General features: G+C 41.6%; 1 protein-coding gene across 1 annotated transcript; it reads right to left on the reverse strand.

Moving 5' to 3' along the window:
- Positions 1–715: 715 nt before the first annotated feature.
- LOC114596707 (lipase member M-like) lies at positions 716–15091 on the reverse strand. The gene is made up of 9 exons (XM_028728455.2): positions 14989–15091; positions 12059–12176; positions 10814–11012; positions 8607–8716; positions 7511–7650; positions 5807–5953; positions 4293–4364; positions 3434–3499; positions 716–1841 (listed from the first exon to the last, which is right to left on the reverse strand). Exons 1-9 carry the CDS (start codon positions 15088–15090, stop codon positions 1608–1610), a joined length of 1188 nt encoding a protein of 395 aa, XP_028584288.2. The 5' UTR covers position 15091; the 3' UTR covers positions 716–1607.
- Positions 15092–21082: the final 5991 nt, after the last annotated feature.

A 21082-nucleotide genomic window follows, 5' to 3' on the forward strand; every position in this document is an offset into this window, starting at 1 on the left:
CACCAAAGCACACTGAAATGTCCAGAATTCTATGTTGTATTGTTGAAGCACTCAAAGGAAACAACTGTTGACCATTTGCACTAAACTAGATTTCAAATGAGTCCATCAGAGGGTGTGGGTGGGTGCATGGAGTCTTTAAAATGTATATTTTAAAGAAAAGAAAAGTAAGTAAAAACCTCTAGCTATAACATTTCTCCCAGAATTTGATGCATGTATGCTTATCCCTTTGAGAATATGAAAGCTGCCAAATTTCAGAAAGATATATTTAATGGGAAATAGAAATCACCCTAGGGTGGGGTTTTTTTTTGGGGGGGGGTGATCTTGAAGACTGGGGACACTGGAGTGAGGTGCCCATGGGTAATATGCCTGCCAACGTTCAGACAAATAAGCCCAGGAGCTATTGTAGTATGTAATTTTATTTTGTTATAAAAAGATAGAAAGTCACAGTTTTTTCTTCACTGCCCCTCTGTTCCTGGATGTTGTGGGTAATGTGACCAATTTTGCAGATGTGCTAATAGATAAAACTCCCCTTGTTATCCCTAAGAGAGCTCTAGAATCAACTATTTGTAGTAGTGATGGTCAAGACAGCAACAAGGTTTGTATTTCTGTGAAGGCTGCCCAGTGCCTACTCATTCCCTACCCTGAAGTTCAAAGTATAAGGAGTCACTTCTGGAACAAAATTCAATGTTTATTTAATTACATTCTCTGAAGGTTTAAAGCATGATGATTTCAACCGTGAGACACAAAACTAAAGTTTAAGACATAACCTTTTTGCAGATAATTTTACACTCTTTTCTAAACCGAGTTTCAGGGAGATTTTACCCACCTAGAATGGCAGTCACTGTTCCTTACCAGAAACACCCACTCAATATCTTCTATTTAGTTTTACTCTCAGGGAATCAAAACTGAATTGCCCCGCCTAGTGCATCCCACTCAGATAGTCCAGGCCTTAACTGCCCACCCTGGCAGCCACATTCATTCAGCACCATACATTTTAAACACTCTGGAAGTGTACTATGCAGAGAATCAGTTGTGTGGTGAGGTGGTAATTCTTTTATCACATTTGTATCCTGGCCTTTTTCCTGGGGTCTGATGCAGCAAGGCAATTCTTATATTCTTAATCATGTGGTTAAGGATACACAAACCAGTGGTGAGGAAACTGATACACTTAAAATAAAATAAAAAGCACTCTTAAAACACTAAGTCATGACTTACTCCAAATAATTCTGGGAACTGTAGTTTATTAAGGATGCAGAGAGCTGTTAGAAGACCACTATTCCCTTCAGAGAGCTATAAGTAGAGGGATGATTGTTAAACCACTCTGAAATTGTAGCTCTGTGAGTTCCCAGGAAGCCATGACTGTTAAAGTGGTATAAGAGTGCTTTAAACATATGTCAATAGACTTTTAAATACTGTGGATTTCAGTGGCCTACATGGCTGCCAATGCAAGTATAGTGTTTGTTGTGACTGGTGTAAAAGGAAAGAAATGAAATTTATCATAGGAATGTATTGCTTTACAGAGACATTCTCATGGAATCATAGAATTGTAGAGCTGGAATGCAGGAATCTCAGCTAAAGCAACCATGACTCAGCTAAGGCATCCCATCTCAGCTAAAGCATCTCATCAACTTAATGATTTTGTAGTACATGAGCTCGGGGGCACTGAGGCCCCAGATGAAATCCCAGTGGTTCCAGTATGTCATATTTTTGTGGTAAACTAGGTTAGTGATACGAGGAAGTAAGACGGCTACATCTCTGGGGCTTGCAATCAGGTCATTTCCGCCAGTCCACACTGCAGTTGGCACAGTCATGTCCTCTATTTTATACAAAGGGGGAAAGCTCTGGAAAGTAATTGACAATGAATCATTGTTTGTTTGTTTTTTTAAAAAAATGTTGTTAGTGACAGCATCTTTACACAATTCAGACCAACTGTGGACAGTCCACAGGCTTGTATAGATGGGTGGTTTTTCCTTCTTTCTACCTAGAACACTTATAGTCTGCTAACATGTTTTAAATATGGTTGGGTGGATCCTCTGCAGTTCTCCACAGATTTGCTCCTGGTTTTTCAAAGTTTTGCACTACAAGCCCAGGAACTGTAGGCACTGATTTATTGCTTTCTGGAGTTTGCATTTTTTTTGTATTCTATCTTATTTCTTTTTAGCTTGTTGTACACTACTTTGATGGCCTCAGCCCATGAAGTGGCCTACACATTTGCAAAACAAACAAACAATGGAGCAGGGGGCAGGGAGAACCCAAGGCAACCTGACTGACAATTGAAAGCTTCCCTGAAAGAGCTACACTCTCTGTAATTCATCACACAGATAACATGATGATGTGGGAAGAAGATGGGAGTTCTCCCCACATTTCTTTGCTGCCAGTGCCATTGTTCCTGCAAGGAAAGTGGGGAGTGGTTTGGGTGGTGGGAATGGCTTTGAGGACCCTCCAACTATTTGCTGCTTGGTCTGAGGAAAAGGAGATTGGGAGTCAGGAGATTCACACCACATTTTAAGGAGGTGGAAAAGAACCTGCTTTGAATACAGATGGTCCCATATTAAATCCCTGGCAGGGCGAGGAGAAATCCCTGGAGACAACTGGACACATCTAGGCTCCTCCTCCAGACTTTGGTGAAATGTGTGGTCTGAGGTTGGATCTAATGTACATAGCCATGCTCCACCCACCCACCACACATTCTCTGAGCATGTGGAGGCAAACACTTGATGAGATCACATTCACATTAACTGTGAACTAGTGTGGTATACTGGTTAGATTGTTAATTAGTACTTGGAGATCCATGTTTACATTCCCCCTTAACCATGAAGTTCACTGACTGACCCTGGATCAATCACAATCATTCTAGACTACCTCACAGGGTTGTTATGTGGATAAAATGAGGGGATAATGACACATTCCAGCTTGAACTGCATGGATGAATGGTGGGAGGTATATAGGGCTACCATACATCCCGGAATTGGACTGTCAAAATGGGGTCTGTGCAAATTTTCACCGAATTGGCAAAATGTCTGGGAAAACCTAGATGTATGGCAACTAGGGCATTTTTTTAAAGAAAAAAATGTTTTAAAAATCCAATTCCCCCACCCCCCAAAAAAACTCAACAACTTTGACAAAAAACAAAACAAAACCCAACTTTGTCCTGATTTGGAAATATGTCGATATATATATATATATGTAGATATATATAGATATATGTCGATATATATATATAAGCTTGTGTCACCAAATCACTTTTGCAAATCCATGTTAAGAACATCAGAAAATTAGGCGAATTCTTAACTCTTATATTGACACTGATGAGAACTCCAAGCAGTTAATATCATCTGGGTTGTGCTGATAGTCAGAACCATTGTAAATGCATGTCCTTGATGCAGATTTCTATTTTCACCATATTTACTGAACAAAAATTGTTCACTCTTACCTGGTTATATCTTGCCTGATTCTCATTCCCATAGTCAAAGTATCTGAATAATCCTGAATCTCTTATCTATCAAAATAATAGGAAAGCCATAGCATTGGATATTAGCATTAGATATTATGTGATACATATTACAAATAATAAAATTACTATTTTTGATCCAACCTATTCGTTTCTGTAAAATCCTTGTTTGACTAATTATGAACGTTGCCTGTTCCTTTTGGAATTTATCTCTATGGCAGTAAATATCCCTTGGGGTAAATATATTTTATGTGAGGAATCCCTTTCTGAAATGAAGGGATTTGCAGAACACTTGGTGTTCATGTGCCCATTTTTTCATAAGACGAAAAGAGCTCCCTACTCCGCCTAAATAAACAAAACTAGGTTTTAGCCATGTCAGTTCAGAAAGCTCATATTAGAACAATAGCACCAACTTAAATTGGCTTAAAAAATTGTCCAGTAGCACCTTAGAGACCAACTAAGTTTGTTTTGTTGATAAGCTTTTGTGTGCATGCACACTTCTTCAGATACACTGAAACAGAAGTCACTGGACCACTGTTTCAGATGTATCTGAAGAAGTGTGCATACACATGAAAGCTTATACCCAGAACAAACTTAGTTGGTCTCTAAGGTTCTACTTGACAGGTTTTTTATTTATTTTGACTGTGTCAGACCAACACGGCTACCTACCTGAATCTTAAATTGGCTTAATTATTGTAGTGGCTTCCCAGGGAAAGTTAAGTACACTAATAGTTGCAGGATTCTTTGGTGTAGGCTCAGAAAGTTTGTAATTTTTGAGTGAGCATATAAGCATGGAACTCTCTTGACCATCACAGCTGCTAAAAAGTATACAACGCTCTACCTGTTTCCAGTGTACAACAGATTTAGCTGATGTTCCATCCATAAAGCGAGCTCCATACACATCCATTCGACTCTGCAGGAAAAGTTTGGAAAATAAACAACAATCTGAAAAATCAGTGAAATTAAAACAACCCCCCCCCAGAAACTCCCCTACAAGTAAAGGCTATTTTGTTTAGAAAAGGGATGAGGAAAATACTATACAATTGTAAATGGGATGAAAAGAGTGCATTTCACAGGGGGGGGGGGAGAGAGATTTCTCCCTTTCACATCAAAAGAACCTGAGGCCACCAAAGCTGGCAGATTTGGGAAAGTTCAAGCAAATAATTTTGTCACACAGTGTATATAGCTCAGCTGGGGAATTCACTTTTGCAAGATAGTGGCTTTGAAGTGGGTTGAGACAAATTCATAGATGATAGCTCTATCAGTGGCTATTAGTCATGAAGGCTCTGCAGTACCTCCAGTATCAGAGACAATATATTTCTGAATAGCAGCTGCTGGGAGACAGGAATGGGGTAACTGAGGTTGTGCTCAGGCTCCGCTTGTGTATTTCCTGTAGGAATCTGATTGGCCACTATGAAAACAGGATGCTGGGCGCCATGGGCCTTTGGTTTCCAACGTTTCTTGAACGTGGGTCCCCAGCTATTTGTCGGACTACAACTCCCATCATCCCTGGCCACTGGTCCTGCTATCTAGGGGTAATGGGAGTTGTAGTCCAGCAACAGTAGGGGACCCAAATATGAGGAACCCAAGGCTTTTCTTATGTTGCTAAATTCCAGCTTTTTAGTAGCAACTATTGTTAAGGCAACAAGGTGCATTAAAGTTGATTCACCCTTTGAGATGAATTGGCCACATCCTGCTTATTGCTCGGCAGGCAGTGCATGCATTCTGTCTTTAAGGTCACAGGCTGGACAGAACCAAAATTCTAATGGTCATTTTTCTTCAGGAGACATGTCTGCAATGCCAGCTGCACCTTAACTTTAAAGCAGTATCACATCACTTAAAACAGGCATGGCTTCCCCCAAAGAATCCTGGGGGCTGTAGTTTGATAGGGGTGCTGAAAGTTGTTTGGTGACACCTATAATTCCTCTCACAGACTCTTATTATTTCCCACACACTGATTGTTAACTACTCTGAGGGAAGCCATGACTGTTTAAAGTGGTAAGTTCCTGTATAGTGCAGATGGAGACTCACTTTCTGGCACCTAAACCCATTTTCCTGGGAGTAAGTCCCATTCAACTCTATGAGAATTGTTTCTGATTAGATAAAATTGTGCTGTTCTAGTGCAACCATAGGCATATCTACTCACAAAGTAAGCCATATTCTGTTCACTGAGACTTATTTAAAGTTTGTACAAGATTCCCATCTTATTCTGAGTCTTCAGTTTTTCGCAGGGCTTTTTGCACCCTTTGGGTGCTCAGCTTTTGCTGCAAAAACGAAGCTTTGTGAAGATTCAGAGCATGTAGCAAACCAATCATAGTAGCAAACTACTATGTTTTCTTTACACAATCTACACACCATATTTAGATTTGTTGCATTAAATCCGCCTGCTGAGAATATGAGTTGAGCACAGAATTGCTGCATCAATGTAACGCTGCACAATTTCCTGAAAAAGTCTGCCACGGGTTTGCGAAACAGTACAAATTCTCCTCTGACAAAGATGCTCTGGGAAGATACAAAAGGTGTTACAATTTAACCTTAAGAAAATATTTGCGGGATTAGCTATTGTTCCTCTAGAATTCTTTTGTGGCTGGTTGCAGCTTCTTAAAGCAGGCTCGGCCCTCCAGATGTTTTTGGCCTACAACTCCCATGATCCCTAGCTAGCAGGACAAATGGTCAGGGGTGATGGGAATTGTAGTCTCAAAACATCTGGAGGGCCGAGTTTGAGGAAGCCTGTCTTAAAGGTTTCAGTTGGAGAGTGGGAACAGAGACACATATGCTGATCGTACCTGGTCCACCTTCCCATGGGAAGGTCTGAAAGGGATTTAGAAGGACATCCAGTTGGTCATACTTACAAGCCTCTTCTCAATCAGGAACAATGATAACACCCGGTTCCAATTAGAGGGAGGCTTGTAACCATGTTCCACCAAATCTATTCATAAGACCCCTTCAGATCTTCCAACTCAGGTGGAATCTCAACACATATAAATGTGTCTCTGAAAATGCTTTTTTTTAAAAATGCTTTGAAAAATATATTGAATGTGCCATAAGCTCAACATCACCACTTAGTGTCACAGCTGTATAATGCACTTAAAATGATAGCTGAGTCCTCAGTGCAGGAAGGTTGGAGTGCGAATTAGTGAATCTGTTGATTCTATTATTTCTCTCAGTTTTTCATATTCCACTCTTAAGTTCAATTTTCCACATTTCTAAATCAGTTTGCATTTTTTTTAAGCACAAGTCCGCTTGAAACTTCTTCAGTGTGAATTTTTCCCTAATACATACATTTTTGGTACATTTTTGCCTAGCACACACATTTTTGCAAATTAATTTCCCCTAATATAACCAATTTTGTCTGCTATTTTTGCTAACATGTGGAATAATATACACATTTTACCCTAGTATATGCATTTTTGTATTCATAACCTGCTTGGAGAACCAAATTTTAGAGATGAGTCAATTTTGAACGGCGGCTGAGCTTCTTTTTTTGTGTATTGTGCAAATGAGGCAGCTTCTCCTACAATGCAAACTGATTTTTTTTATATAAAAAAAACACACCAAAAACCCCCACAACCTATTCCTAGTTTGGATGTGGACCAAAACCACAAAGTACACATACATTTCTCCCCTAGATTGAAATATTTAATCCTTAGGGCTTTTTTCTTGGTTTATTCTCTTTATGTTGTTCAGCACTGTAAGAGCAATCCACAGCTCACTGAAATGTATAGTAAAGCCTGTGTTGGTTTTTCAAAACTTTTTTTTAAAAAAACCGAAATTTTGCTATGCATAGCAACTCAAACAAATTTAGGTTGTATTTCTTATATTTCTAAACAGCCCTTCATCCAGTATGCTCTCAGAGCAACCCTACAGTTATGTAAAATGTGAACCTGTTATATAGAATCATAGAGTTTATAGACGTTTTCTTTTATTGCATAATCTCTATGAGGGTGACAGGTACAATTGTCTATCTTAGTTATGAAGTTAAGGGAAAGGTTACTCTTAAATTCCTGCTGGCCTAGTATTCTTTGATTTCCCGGTAATAAAATAGAGATTAATGTGTACCTTGGATGAGTAGTCAGGAAGTAGGAAGGAAAATTTGGAAGCAGGGCTTGTCACATGCTTAAGAGAAATCACAGGAGCCAAGGCGGTAAATAGTTTGATTTTTTGAGACAGCTCTGGTATGGCTGAAAATGCTATGAAGCCTAAAGGATAGGGGAGAAAAACACAGTGAGCATTTAGGACTGCTCATAGTACGAAATTCATTTGCCAATTTACCAAAGGCCTACTCCTAGACTCTAAAGCAGAGATGGGGATTCTGTGGCCCTCCTGATATGGCTGGTCCACAACTCCCACTATCGCTGTTCATTTGCCATGCTGGCTGGGGCTGATGGGAGTTGGAGTCCAAGTGCATCTGTAGGGCCACAGGTTCCCTATATCTGCCCTATGTGATCAATGGATCAATTGAGGCTAAGCAATAGATCTGCCATGGATGGCAAAACCTGACCATCTCCCCTCTCTACTTATCAAGTTAAAACCAGTTGCCAGTAAAGTAAGGCAATTGAGATTATGCTGTTATTCTTGTAATGGTTTTCTCTTTTAAATATAAACTGTAAAAGTCTAAAATGAATCTAAATAGGGCAAACCCTGGATCACAGCTGTATGTAAAGCAAGGCTGAATTCTTATGATAGATCATGGGGCACATGGTAAGGTTTTATTCTGTAACGTCAAAGCCTCTTTTTCTCCCCAATGAGAAGCTGCTGATTGGAGGTGGGCAGAGGACCAGTTGAAACTGGTTGTGGGGTGCATCTGGCCTAAGGGTTGGCAATTTCTGGCCCATGGGCTGGTCAACAGGACAGCTTACCACTTTCTCCACCCTTACAGCTATCTTCTCATTTCCCCCTGAAAACTCACAGGGACATAGCATAGTCACAAAGGGAAAGCAGGCCCATAGATACTGACTGGTTCACAATTCAGCACCAGCGTTGGGGCAAGGCTGACTCCCAACACAAAAGGATCAGCAGTATAAGGTCAAACTGGAATCTTTACAGCTGGCTCTAGGATCCAGAATAGCAGAACATAAACCCATTTTTCCCCTTAGAAAGAGAGAGAGAGAGAACAAGAGAGTAAAAAAAAATGGGTTAGCCCAATTTAGCATACCAATGGTTGTGCCTTGAGAGTAGCCTACGTAATACAGTTGCTTCTGCCCAGTTTTCTTCAGAATGAAGTTGATCATTGCTGGAAGGTCGTACAGAGCCATTTCATGGAAACTGAAGGAAATATTTAAATGTTATGGCAAAATTAGTGACACCTCTTCATCTGAACTCCTAGATGTTCACCCAGAGTTGCCTTCTGGAAGCTTGTGCTTGAAATGTGGGTGCAGAACCAGGTGATGGCGCCACCATCCCTATTCTCCACTTTAATTTTGCAGCGATGGCTTCCAGCAACAGAACATCACTAAACATATCTCTCTCTCTCTCTCTCTCTCTCTCTCTCTCTCTCACACACACACACACACACACACACACACACACACACACACTTTTTCATTTCATACATGAATCTCATGAAGAACCATCACACATAAAAGCAGGCTGTAAGATGTGAAGATGCTCAGTGTGTGGACTTCTACTTCTTTCCACACATTCTGGAATTGTGAAGGCCACAGTACATATGTGGAAATCCAACATGCATAGAGATCTATAGCTTTTAGTTACCATCCTGCTCAGTGTAACCATTCAGTGTATGACGAGGGGGGGGGGGGATTTGATTCAGTTTGCATTGAAACCTGAATTTTTCAAATTCGCACTTTCTAAAATGAAATGACAACTGAAACACAGTCATCCTTCGAAATTCATATTAATCCATATGTTGTGATGCCATCCTCCAACCAATCAAGAGTTTACAAAAATACATATATTATGTAAACAGTGAATAAAAATTAGTGAAAATGACATGATAAAATGTGCACACCAAAATATATCAAGAGAAATTTGCACTAAAGTACGGAGGAATTTCCATGAAGACTTGTCAAACAATTTTTTTTCAAATTGATGCAGATATGTGGAGAACCAGATTTAAGTTTGGGGGAAAATGACAGACTGTGAGAACCAAAACCGACAGATCCTTCCATCCCTAACTAGGAGTAACAGGTTCACCCAGCCACAATGGTGCCCTCACATATGAATCAGGGGAAAGGGGAATTGTGAGGAATAAAAATCTTGCCGTTTCAAAAGGCCACAAGGCTGCAACGGTTAGATGACCGCAGACAGCAGAAACTTGCTTACACATATCTTGTGGTTAGGAGGCTTATAGATATAGATATTGCTTACACATATCTTGTGGTTAGGAGGCTTATAGAGGGCTGTTTGCAGCCGTTATGCGATTCATCTGTACTCAGTTACACCCACTAGTGGTTGGGATGTGGCTTTCTTGCTTGAGTCAATGTGTAAAAACATAAGAAACATGGACCAAATAAGGAGAAAGGTAAACAGGAGTAGTGGTCGTTGGAACTAGAGTAATGGGAGAGGTCAACAAAGGTGGGAATTTTAGTATGTTAACTAGGTGGTCATGATAGGCTATAAACCTTGCATGTATCCAGCCAGTGGGGAAACAAGGGAAACCTGTGCTTCAGGTATAAAGAATATAAACTTGTGCCTTGCCAATTTGGGGTGTGCCTGATTTGGACACCCGCTCTTGCAAGAATGTATTGTACTCAATAAACTCTTTGCTGCTTCACCAATTTTGTTCAGAATTTATTTTGAGGGTCTTAGGACCCACGTTTTACTTCTAACAGGCATAAGACATAGAAAATCACACATAGGGCTGTAGGATGCGAAAAACCCCTGCGTGTAGACTTCTGCTTTTTCTCACACATTCTGGAATTGTGCAGGGATCCAAAATTTTGTAGTCCCTATTTCAAAGGGTTATGTTTCTACAGTTCATTTCTTAGGATAGCTACATGCATAGAAGCCTATAGATTGTAGCCATAGTCTTGCTCAGTGCAAATCTATTGACATAAAGGAATATGAATAGGGATTTAAAGCTGAATTTATCAAATTTGTTGATATGAGAACCAAAACTCAGCCATCCTTAAAATTTTTGAGTGATTAAGTTCGGCAACCACTCAGTGTTTACAAAAATGTATATATTTGGTAAAATTGTGCATAAAATGTATATTATTAGTGAAAATAACATTTAAAATGTACCATATTGGGAGATACTACTTGCAAAAATGTGTACATTAGTCAAAACTGCATACAAAAATGTGCTGATCTGGAGAAATTTGCACTAAAATGCTGAAGATCAGCAGAGTTAATGTGTGAAATAATATTGTTTATTGCTGTTTATTTTACAGTTCAAAATACCTGAAATCCCAAAATTCATCTTGGTCAGTTGACAAATTCTGGTGTCTCCGAGACCATCTTGACCCTCTGTTGTTCCCCAGCCAAACATCATAGCCAGCATCCGCTAATATAAATCCAAAACTGTTGTTTGCCAGATTTTCGACCCAGAAGCTAGCTTCCGCAAATATCCCATGCTGCAGCAACACAACAGGCCTGGGACCTGGTTTAAAAAACAAATCATTATAACAAAGCAGGTGAGAATCTCTGTGCCATGATAACAAATATGTTTTTGACAAATATCCCTTGTTTATATTATATTATTAGATTATAGTTTATATTACAGTACATTATCTCAGTATGTTTGCTAGGCTCTAGTCCCGGGGTTGGCAAGGTTTATCTTGCCTGGGTCGGATCGGTCCCATAGAGATCCCTTCATGTGCTGGATCTCTCTCTCACGTGAGTGCATGCGCCTGTGATTTCCGGTATCTGCGCATGCGCAGATGCGATTTCTAGCACCACAGAAGCGAGTCCCCATGCTGCGCTGCACTGGTTTAGCGCAGCATGCGAGCAGGCGGCTCGTGGACCGGTCAAACGATCTCTGTGGGCCCCTTCCAGCCCATGGGCCTTAGGTTGGTGACCCCTGCTCTAGTCTCATTCAGTGGCATGGATCTGAATTTTGACTGTAGAGGAGGCTTGTCAACAAAGCCCTATTCAAGAATTCAGAAAAAATCTGTGGGCACTGAAACTGGGGAAGGGGAATAGGCAGGCAAATGCCAAACCATGCTCCCAAGGCCCTGATATGAAGTGGACTTGCCCATCCCATCATTGACCTTCCTGGGAGGTCTGAAGGGAATTTATAAGGATGCTTTCTCAAGACATTTCCATGTGCTTCCATGAGGACATCTCCATGTGATCCTGATAAGGCCGGGCTCTCATTTGAGGAGAGACTTTTTAGGGTGCTCAGTCCCTTTCTGACCTTCCTGCTCAATACAAGACAGTTGAGGAATGAAGCTGTTGTACCTGCCCCTTCACCCATACAGTTTAAGGCTGCATATGCTCTTCTGAGCACTTCAATGGGGCTCCAGAGGGTCATGCAACAACCTTCTGGGCCCAGTCGCTTTGGGTCTTGACTGAGGGTCTGATAGCTTCGTGTAAAGCTCTAGTAATTACATAATTCTGCACTGTATTAAGGCTTTTATTATGCAACTGTGATAGGCCAGCAATTTGTTTTGAACTATAAATAAGGAAAAAAATATTTTCAGATACCTCCAGGGGTAAGATTTTCTCTTCCAAAGGGAATTCGGTTTACTGTCAAATAATAGCCATCATCTGTTAAGACTTCATACTCTTCACTCAGGTATCCTTTGTAGCGAATCACCTCACTCTAAAAGAAGAAGAAATAAACTCCTGAGATGTTTGAATTCAGAATGTTTTAATCTGTCACAGAGGAGACCTTTAGCTAACAACTGTACATTGATAGTGTCAGTATATAGGTCAGTCACTATATGGCAATGGAAGCAGTTGTTTCTATGTGACGTGAGGCCCTTCCTGTGTCTGCTCTGTGTTTGTTTAAAAGACACCATAAACAGATGTCACCACAAGTGTACATTCCATATATTTGCATACACCAATAGTTGAGCAGCACAATCATAGTGGTATTCACATGTAATGTTCAACAAGTTTACAACCTGAGTACAAAGCAGTTGAGCTGTGTAGACACTTTCAACAAGTGTAGACTCTGTCACACAAGACCCTTTCACTCTTTGCTTTAAAATTAGTTTGCAATAAGCTCCTGTTCAGTATGAAATGAAGCTGTACCAACACATCACCACCACCATCTAATTTCATTGCCTTTGTATACTGTCTTTCTGCAAAGGCACCCAAAACAGTTTACTGTTTTAAAGTACTAAGACAAATGATAAAACATCTAAAAGCAGGGAGGAAGTCTGACTGGAGAAGGTTGTGATGTTGTCTGTGCCTGCCTCCTTCATACTCACTCAACCTACACTCAGAATTGAGAAATGTTCCATACTCAGATTCTCTGATTCTCAGCCAGATTGTTACCAAACATTTAATCCCACAATTCACCACATAGATTATGTTACAATGAGTCCATTGTACAATGAGTCCATTAATGCTGAGCTCCAAGGAGCATGGGGTAGGTGTAAGCAAGGCTTTCTTTCTGCCGGAACTCACCAACTCAGTTCCGGCACCTCTCAGGTGGGCTCCATTGCCATTCTAAGGGAATGAGGGAGGTGTTTGTGCTGGTGTCCCATCCTTAGAGAAGGAGGCTCACTGTCTGATTCAGACTCAGGCACATCCCCAGAGATGGGGAGTGTTTTGCTGGCAGAAGGAGACACCTGGGTCAAATCAGCAGCCCTCCCTTGGTGCTTGGGACATCCAATAGTACTGAGGTGGGGCTTTCTCCCGCCAACCAGCATCCAGCACAGCACCTCACAGGCCACTGAGTCCCTCCCCAGGATCAAACTCCCCACTCTCGTCCCATTCCTCCTCCCCGCTCTGGCCAACTCTGCCAAGAAGTCTTTACATAATCTATGTGGTGAATTAAGGGACGTGGGTGGCGCTGTGGGTAAAACCTCAGTGCCTAGGACTTGCCGATTGCATGGTCGGTGGTTCGAATCCCCGCGGCGGGGTGCGCTCCTGTCGTTCGGTCCCAGCGCCTGCCAACCTAGCAGTTCGAAAGCACCTCCGGGTGCAAGTAGATAAATAGGGACCGCTTACCAGCGGGAAGGTAAACGGCGTTCCGTGTGCTGCGCTGGCTTGCCAGATGCAGCTTGTCATGCTGGCCACGTGACCCAGAAGTGTCTGTGGACAGCGCTGGCTCCCGGCCTACAGAGTCAGATGAGCGCACAACCCTAGAGTCTGGCAAGATTGGCCCGTATGGGCAGGGGTACCTTTACCTTTACCTTTACCTATGTGGTGAATTGTGGGATTAAATGTTTGGTAACAATCTGGCTGAGAATCTGAGTACCTCGGGTTACATACTTAATTCATTCTAGAGGTCCGTTCTTAACCTGAAACTGTTCTTATCCGGAAGCACCACTTTAGCTAATGGGGCCTCCTGCTGCTGCTGCGCTGCCGGAGCACAATTTCTGTTCTCATTCTGCAGCAAAGTTCTTAACCCAAGGTACTATTTCTGGGTTAGTGGAGTCTGTAACCTGAAGCGTATGTAACCTGAAGCGTATGTAACCCGAGGTACGACTGTATTGGGTTCACGACACTAAGAGGCAGTGCTTTTTTTCTGGGGGGGATGCGGGGGGACACATACACCTAAACTTTCTGTGAATCTAAGTTTTGCCTCATTGAGGGGCAGTATTTCAATATGAGTAGGAAAATGAGAGTACCACTAAACATTTGTAAAGAAAAAAGCACTGCTAAGAGGGAAACAGAATGTGCTGTTGTTTGTCTTTCCTTGCTGTTCTACATGCTCCTCTGCATCACCAGAAATAAGTTTTGCATTTCCCCATGGCTTGTTTGTCATCACTCCCAATTGCATATCCCCACGCCATTAACCAATAGTTATGCTTTTGATGTTCAAGACCTGGGATTGCCAACACAGCACCCCTGCAGATGTTATTGGGCTAGAACTCCCATTAGGTAAAGGTAAAGGGACCCCTGACCATTAGGTCCAGTCATGGCCGACTCAGGGGTTGCGGCGCTCATCTCACTTTATTGGCTGAGGGAGCCGGCGTACAGCTTCCGGGTCATATGGTCAGCATGACTAAGCCGCTTCTGGCAAACCAGAGCAGCGCACGGAAACGCCGTTTACCTTCCCGCTGGAAGTATTTATCTACTTGCACTTTGATGTGCTTTCGAACTGCTGGGTTGGCAGGAGCAGGGACCGAGCAACGGGAGCTCACCCCGTCACGGGGATTCGAACAGCCAACCTTCTAATCGTCAAGTCCTAGGCTCTGTGGTTTAACCCATAGCGCCACCCGCGTCCCTTGGGCTAGAACTCCCATTAGGCCCTGATAAATGGTAATGCAGTCTGGGGCTCATGGGAACTGGAGCACCATAACAGCAGCTTGAGGGCACCTCGATGGCTACCCCTGTTCTAGACTGGAGGAAGGGAGATAGAAGGAACAAGAGCTGCTCTTCAGCTCCCTCAGATTTGAATTCTAGCCCCATCTCAGGCCTGCCACTGCATAAGATTTATAAAGGAGTACATAGCTTACAACATTCATGTGAACTTCAGGATTTGAACCTCTGCTCCCACTCAGTTCTTCTGCGCTCCCAGTTGCTTGTATTAGACAAGCGATGGCAAGAAACCACCACATCTTCTTTCTATATATGATTTTTTTTAAAAAAAAGAAAAAAGTGGGGTGGAAGAGGAGGAGGGGAAAAGTGGGGTATCCTACATCAATTACTTCATAAACAATGCAGACATAATATATACATTTTAATTAAATATTCCAGAATGTCTGAAATCCAAATTCAATACATGAGTAGCATACAAAAATAAACCATCAAACCTAATAGGAAACATAAAATTGTGTTAAATGCATGAAGTCCAAGCTGCATAAACCAAGTAAACTAATTGGGGAAGAAAAGAAGAGTTTTCAACCATGCCAGGGCTTGCTTTCCTTCTAGGAGAAGAGAATATCAGGGAACTGGGGCTGCATGCCAAAAACACCTACTTGAGTCACAGCATGTTATACTCACAGGGGCAGATGGGGAAAAAATCTTTCTCTACAAATCTTCATTCTGTTCTGTTTTTAAAATTCTGTTTTAAAAATTCCAGGCTACACTGTACCTTGCCTTCCCCCTTATTTTTTGCTTATCAATACCCCATGCCCCTCAAAATGCAGACAAATATATACAAAAAAGCCCAGAATAAATGAAAATATTACCACTCAGAGTCCTCTTGCTGTGTTTAGGCAGGAACAGAATATCCAAATGATGCCTCCTCCAACATTGCCAGCATTATCTATTACCAGAGAAATTCCTTTTCCATGTTTCACAAGACATTTGTTTTTACAATTGCCAGTTCCTTCTAATCGGTTCTCTTTCTTCTTGATATCAAAGTATCTGCAGCATAGCAGTAATACTGTGGGCGGCTTCTTTAGTTATATGACTTGAATGGCACAACATTCTTGGTTAGTTCCATCGGGAACACCTAATTAAAATTGGTGACCAGTGTAAAGGAAATAAATGCACGTGACTGATGATCTCTAGCAGTGCACTTGACCTGACCACTCACAAACACAGCAGAACACATGCACGGCTCTGTTTTGGAAATTGGGGCATTTTTTGCCCTGAGAATCTATTCTCCCCTAAATTACTAACAAGGGATATGATGCACAAATATGCAGAAAGAGTGGAATCAAGGTTATGGAAATGAATCCTGAATAGGCGACCCATGACTAAAGTGATGTACTTAATAAACCTTTTATTTTCATGCCTATGCCATTCATTTTAAAGCTACCCTACATTTTAGTGCACAGTTTCTTTTGCATTCCTGCATGTAGGCATGTGACATAAGATACCTGTGCTTCCTTCTAAGCTCCTATTTAATATAATAGGTTTATGGTACATTCATAGAGACAGCATCAATTAAATCAATTTCATCCTACCTGTACGAATGACTTTCTGGCAGCACCAGTGTCATATGCGCGAGTGCCCAGGTCTGTAGGTGTAGCGCTGACCAGGAAAGGTGTTATGCTCAAATATTTTGGTTACTCCACCACTGCAGAGGCAACAAGGCCATTTTTTTCTCTCCATTGTAAATACATACCCTGTGACATTCTACAATTATATCCAGTGCCGCACTTTCCATACTGTGTTCTCCTTCTGACTCCTCCTACGTACACACAGTAAAACATATACCACTCTCTGTGTTCCCCTTCTCACCTCTTAACTGTCATTACATATCACGGGATGCTTTTCTTCATTTATAAACTCTTGCAAAAACTGTCCTAACTGGTTTCTGAACAAGATGTTTCAGTAGATTGACAAGATCCATGTGTGCAAGGGTGTCTGTGTATGAGTGCCATTCGAAAGAATCTCATCCTAGATTCAGTTTAATCTCGCTTATTTGTGAGCAATGCAATCACTTTTGGATGGAGCCCCTCAGGGACCCAAGCCTCTTCTATTTCTACATAGTTCATTCATCAAATCCATTGGTTTTCATTTCATCACCAGCCGTATCCTGGTGACACCCAGCTTTACTTTTCTACCCTGGAGATCTTTATCTCCATCCAGTCTTGCGACTCTCGCTGCCTGCAACAACATTCCTGCTTGGATGGTCACCATTTAAAACTCAGAACAACAGAGAGCAAACTTTTCATCTCTCCTTCCAAATCCTCACCTTCTCATAGATGATGTGCTAACACAGAGATGGACTTTTTCACTGCTGGTGTCAGTGTTGTGGAATGCCCTCCTTGCTAAAATACAAGATGTCCAATCTGTGTTGGGTTTCTGCTGGCTTCTGAAAACACACCTGTTTAGGCAAGCATTCTCCTGCGCTGAACTCCTGGCGTGTTATTGTTTTTGTTTGTGTGCTTTTAATTATATATTTATTACTGTGCGTTATAATTAAGGGTGCCTCAATGTCCCAGTGGATGGTTTGTTTTAATTATGCATTGATTTTACAATTGCAAACCACTTGCTAAATAAATAAATAAACTGCTGCCCATTTTCATTCATAGACAAGGGTCCCAATGTAACTTGTTGATAAGGCTCAAAGTCTGAATATTTTGATGGATCTTGCCTTCTTCTTCTTTTTTTGGTTTCCATATTTCATCCATTACCAAATTGTGTGACAACTCTGCTTCACATGTTTGTGTGCATGTGTGCACAATCATTTACTTTTGACTACAGTAACCTCTTCCTCCTCTGCCCCCTTTCTCATTCCTTAGGCCTCTTCCTTGAATGTTACGACTAAAACCATCTGTGTCACATGACTCAGAGACTGTAACAGCCATTCTTTGTTCCTTACATGAACTTCCTGTTTGCTCATATTCCTGAGCCCTTTCCAGGCATTCCTATGACACATGAGACAGAGATGCCCCCAACATTGCCACAAGAGCAGATGCTACAGGGCAAGAGGGCAGGTAATATAGGAGCAAGAGTGAGGCAGCTGGAAGCTCACAAGTGAGAGGGAACATAGCTCATCCCAATCCTGGCTGGGCACATATCAGGATCCATATTGCCTCAGGAAAAATCCTGAGCCATAAAGGATTCTTTTATACTGCTATAGATTTGTTATTCTTTGAACACATGCCAGGGGCCAAATTGAATAAGATAGAACAAACCTGAGCCCCAAAAATGGACCTTACTGCCCATCTACAAATATCCCCTTTGGGGGCAAAGTGCTTGAGATAGGGATGGCTGTGTAGCTTCAGCTGTACAGTGGAACCTTGGTTCTTGAACTTAATCCGTTCTGGAAGTCCATTCAACTCCGAAACAATTTGAAAACCAAGCCATGGCTTCCAGTTGACTGCAGGAGCTTCTTGCACTCAAGCAGAAGCCACATCGGACGTTCGGCTTCCAAAAAACATTCGACAACCAGAACACTTACTTCCGGGTTTTCGGTGTTCAGGAACTGATTTGTTCGTCAACTAAGCTGTTCTAAACCAAGGTCCCACTGTACTTGCATGAAACAGACTACAGTGGTACCCTGGCTTATGAACTTAATCTGTTCCTGAAGTCCATTCTTAAAACAAATCTGTTCTTAAACTGATGAACGCTTTCCCTAATGAGGCCTCCCACCACCAGTGCCCTTCCACCGTTAGGCTTCCGTTTGTAGACCGAGGTAAAGTTCGCAAACTGGAACACTACTTCCGGTTTTGCGGATTTCAAAAACTGAATAGTTTGTTAACAGGGCTGCTCGTAAACCAAGGTAACACTATATCTTGACCCATTTCTATTTGACTTCAGATCTGATTTTGGTGCGAAAGCAGATTTCGCGTAATGAAAAGAAGCATCAATAAATTCAATGAACTCAAATCCATCATGGCAAAATATTTATTTATAGAGAATTCCCCACCAAAAATTTTGGGGTAACCAGTGCTATTTTTCTAAAAGAAGAGGTGCCAGAACTTACCATGAACGTCTGCCTTGTTCTCTTAGAATGGCAATGTCTCCCACCTGAATGGTGCCAGAACTGAGTTCCGGAAAGTTCTAGCTGGAAAAAAGCCCTGGGGCTAATCCACGTAGCCCTGTTCATCGTCCATGCATTCTCTGAGTTTATGGAAGCAAACACCAGGTGGTCTCTCTCCGCCCCACAGTAGGCAGAACACACACTCTGAGCTGTTTAACCCTATAAGCTCAAATTTTCCTCACAGGGGTCACATTCACTTTAACTGGTAATGCAGGTAAGTCCGAATTATCAAGTGCAGGAAGACTTTTTAGAGCGTTCAACTGAATGTACTTTGAAGCCCTCTTCTGACCTTCTTGCTCAACCCAAGACAGTTGAGGAGTGGAGCAGATGTGCTGCCCCTTCACCCATCCAGTTTAAACCCATATTTGTTATTCTTAATGCTTTAATGGGGCTCTAGGTGTCAACCAATAACCTTCTGGGCCCAGTCGCTTCAAGCATGTATATAACTCTGTGGTGGCATAGCTGTCAAGGCTGTTATTATACCACCTTGACAGGCTAGGGATTTGTTTTGGACTTATTTTTAAAAAGAAATTATGAGAAACCTCCAACTGCAATATTTTTTCTTCCAGACGGTATTTTGTTTATTGTCAAATAATAACCATCATCTGTTAACACTTCATACTCTTCACTGGGGTATCCTTTGTAGCAAATCACCTCACTCTGAAAGAACAAAAAACAGATTTTTTAATTCATAACATTTTAATCTATCTGCTGGAGAGTAGACCTTTAAGCAACCACTTTTAACAGTATGTTGGTAAGGTCATTATATGGTTTAGTCACTAGATGGCCCTGGAGATAGTTTTATCTGGGTGAAGTCAGGAATTTCCTATGCCTCCTATGTTCTTATTTAAAAGGCACAATAAGGGTGTTCACACATTACATTCACAAATAATCTAGCTGTATAGTCAAAGTGTTATTCACAGGTAATGTTCAATGAGCATACAGTCTGTGTACACAATAGTTGAACTGTATATAGAAGCTAAGGACTTCTTCACACAAACACTTACAAATGTGAAAGAGACAGCTTCTACCTGTGTTCATTGTGTGAAGAAGCCTATCAATGATCTTGTACAGTATAGTTTTATCACTGGTGTACCATCTAAGCCAATTATGAAAAATGCCTCTTATCTTGTCATTTCTTTCCTTTAATATTTGGTTTGTAAAGGTAAAGGTAAAGGTAAAGGTAAAGGTAAAGGGACCCCTGACTATTAGGTCCAGTCATGACTGACTGGGGTTGCGGCACTCATCTCACTTTATTGGCCAAGGGAGCCGGCGTTCAGCTTCCAGGTCATGTGACCAGCATGACTAAGCTGCTTCTGGCAAACCAGAGCAGCGCACGGAAACGCCGTTTACCTTTCTGCTGGAGCGGTATCTATTTCTCTACTTGCACTTTGATGTGCTTTCAGACTGCTAGGTTGGCAGGAGCAGGGACCGAGAAATGGGATCTCACCCCGTCGCGGGGATTCGAACCGCCGGAGACAGCTGAACAGTGGATTATTTACACTAGTACAAATAGGAACTGGCTTTCTGTAGAAGGTTCTGAATGAGTAGGTCATGCATTTATAAAGACCATGACACAAGGTGAAAATTCTCCCATGGAAGAAAACAGCAGGCCATATTTTATATGTTTGTAACCTGCCTGGGAACCATATGGTGATAACTAGGCTATAAATGCATACAAATATAGTAATAGTCATTTCCCTCAAGATCACATGTCAAACCAGTTAGACCTTGTTAGCATATGCATAGTACTAATTATGTTGCAAACTATATGATATGGACAATGCCTGCATCTATTTTTTACGTTGTTAAAAAACAACTCTGAAAATTCCAGTCCTCCACAGGATTCTCATCTTCATAGTTCCTTACAAAACATAAAGATATATGGAAGACTGTGGAAGCAGACAAGAAGTGTGAATAGATGAAGCACAACTCACACTATTTGCATTGTTTCTAGAGCTATCTTCACCTTAAGTCAGAGATATTAGCTCTCCACTGCTGGTTCCCACTACCCCTGACCATTGGCCATGCTGGCTGGGGCTGATAGGAGCCAGAGTCCAACATCATCCAGATGGCCACAGGTTTCCCACTGCTTTAAGATATATGTGTGTGTGTGTGTGTGTATTTAAATGCTAGCCACAGCGTATTTTACTTGTCTTCTATTACTT

The sequence above is a fragment of the Podarcis muralis genome, chromosome 6 (genome assembly GCF_964188315.1).
Source record: "Podarcis muralis chromosome 6, rPodMur119.hap1.1, whole genome shotgun sequence".
Lineage (NCBI taxonomy): Eukaryota > Metazoa > Chordata > Lepidosauria > Squamata > Lacertidae > Podarcis > Podarcis muralis.

Bases quoted from the DNA above. Each gene is read 5' to 3' on its own strand.
- LOC114596707 (XM_028728455.2), bottom strand. From the start codon at position 15,090: ATGTGGTGGTTTCTTGCCATCGCTTGTCTAATACAAGCAACTGGGAGC. The intron at 8,717-10,813 runs GTATTTTGAACT...TATTTCCTTCAG, and splicing joins GATGAATTTTGGGATTTCAG to TTTCCATGAAATGGCTCTGT. The intron at 3,500-4,292 runs GTAGAGCGTTGT...TTATTTTGATAG, and splicing joins CTGTTGTACACTGGAAACAG to ATAAGAGATTCAGGATTATT.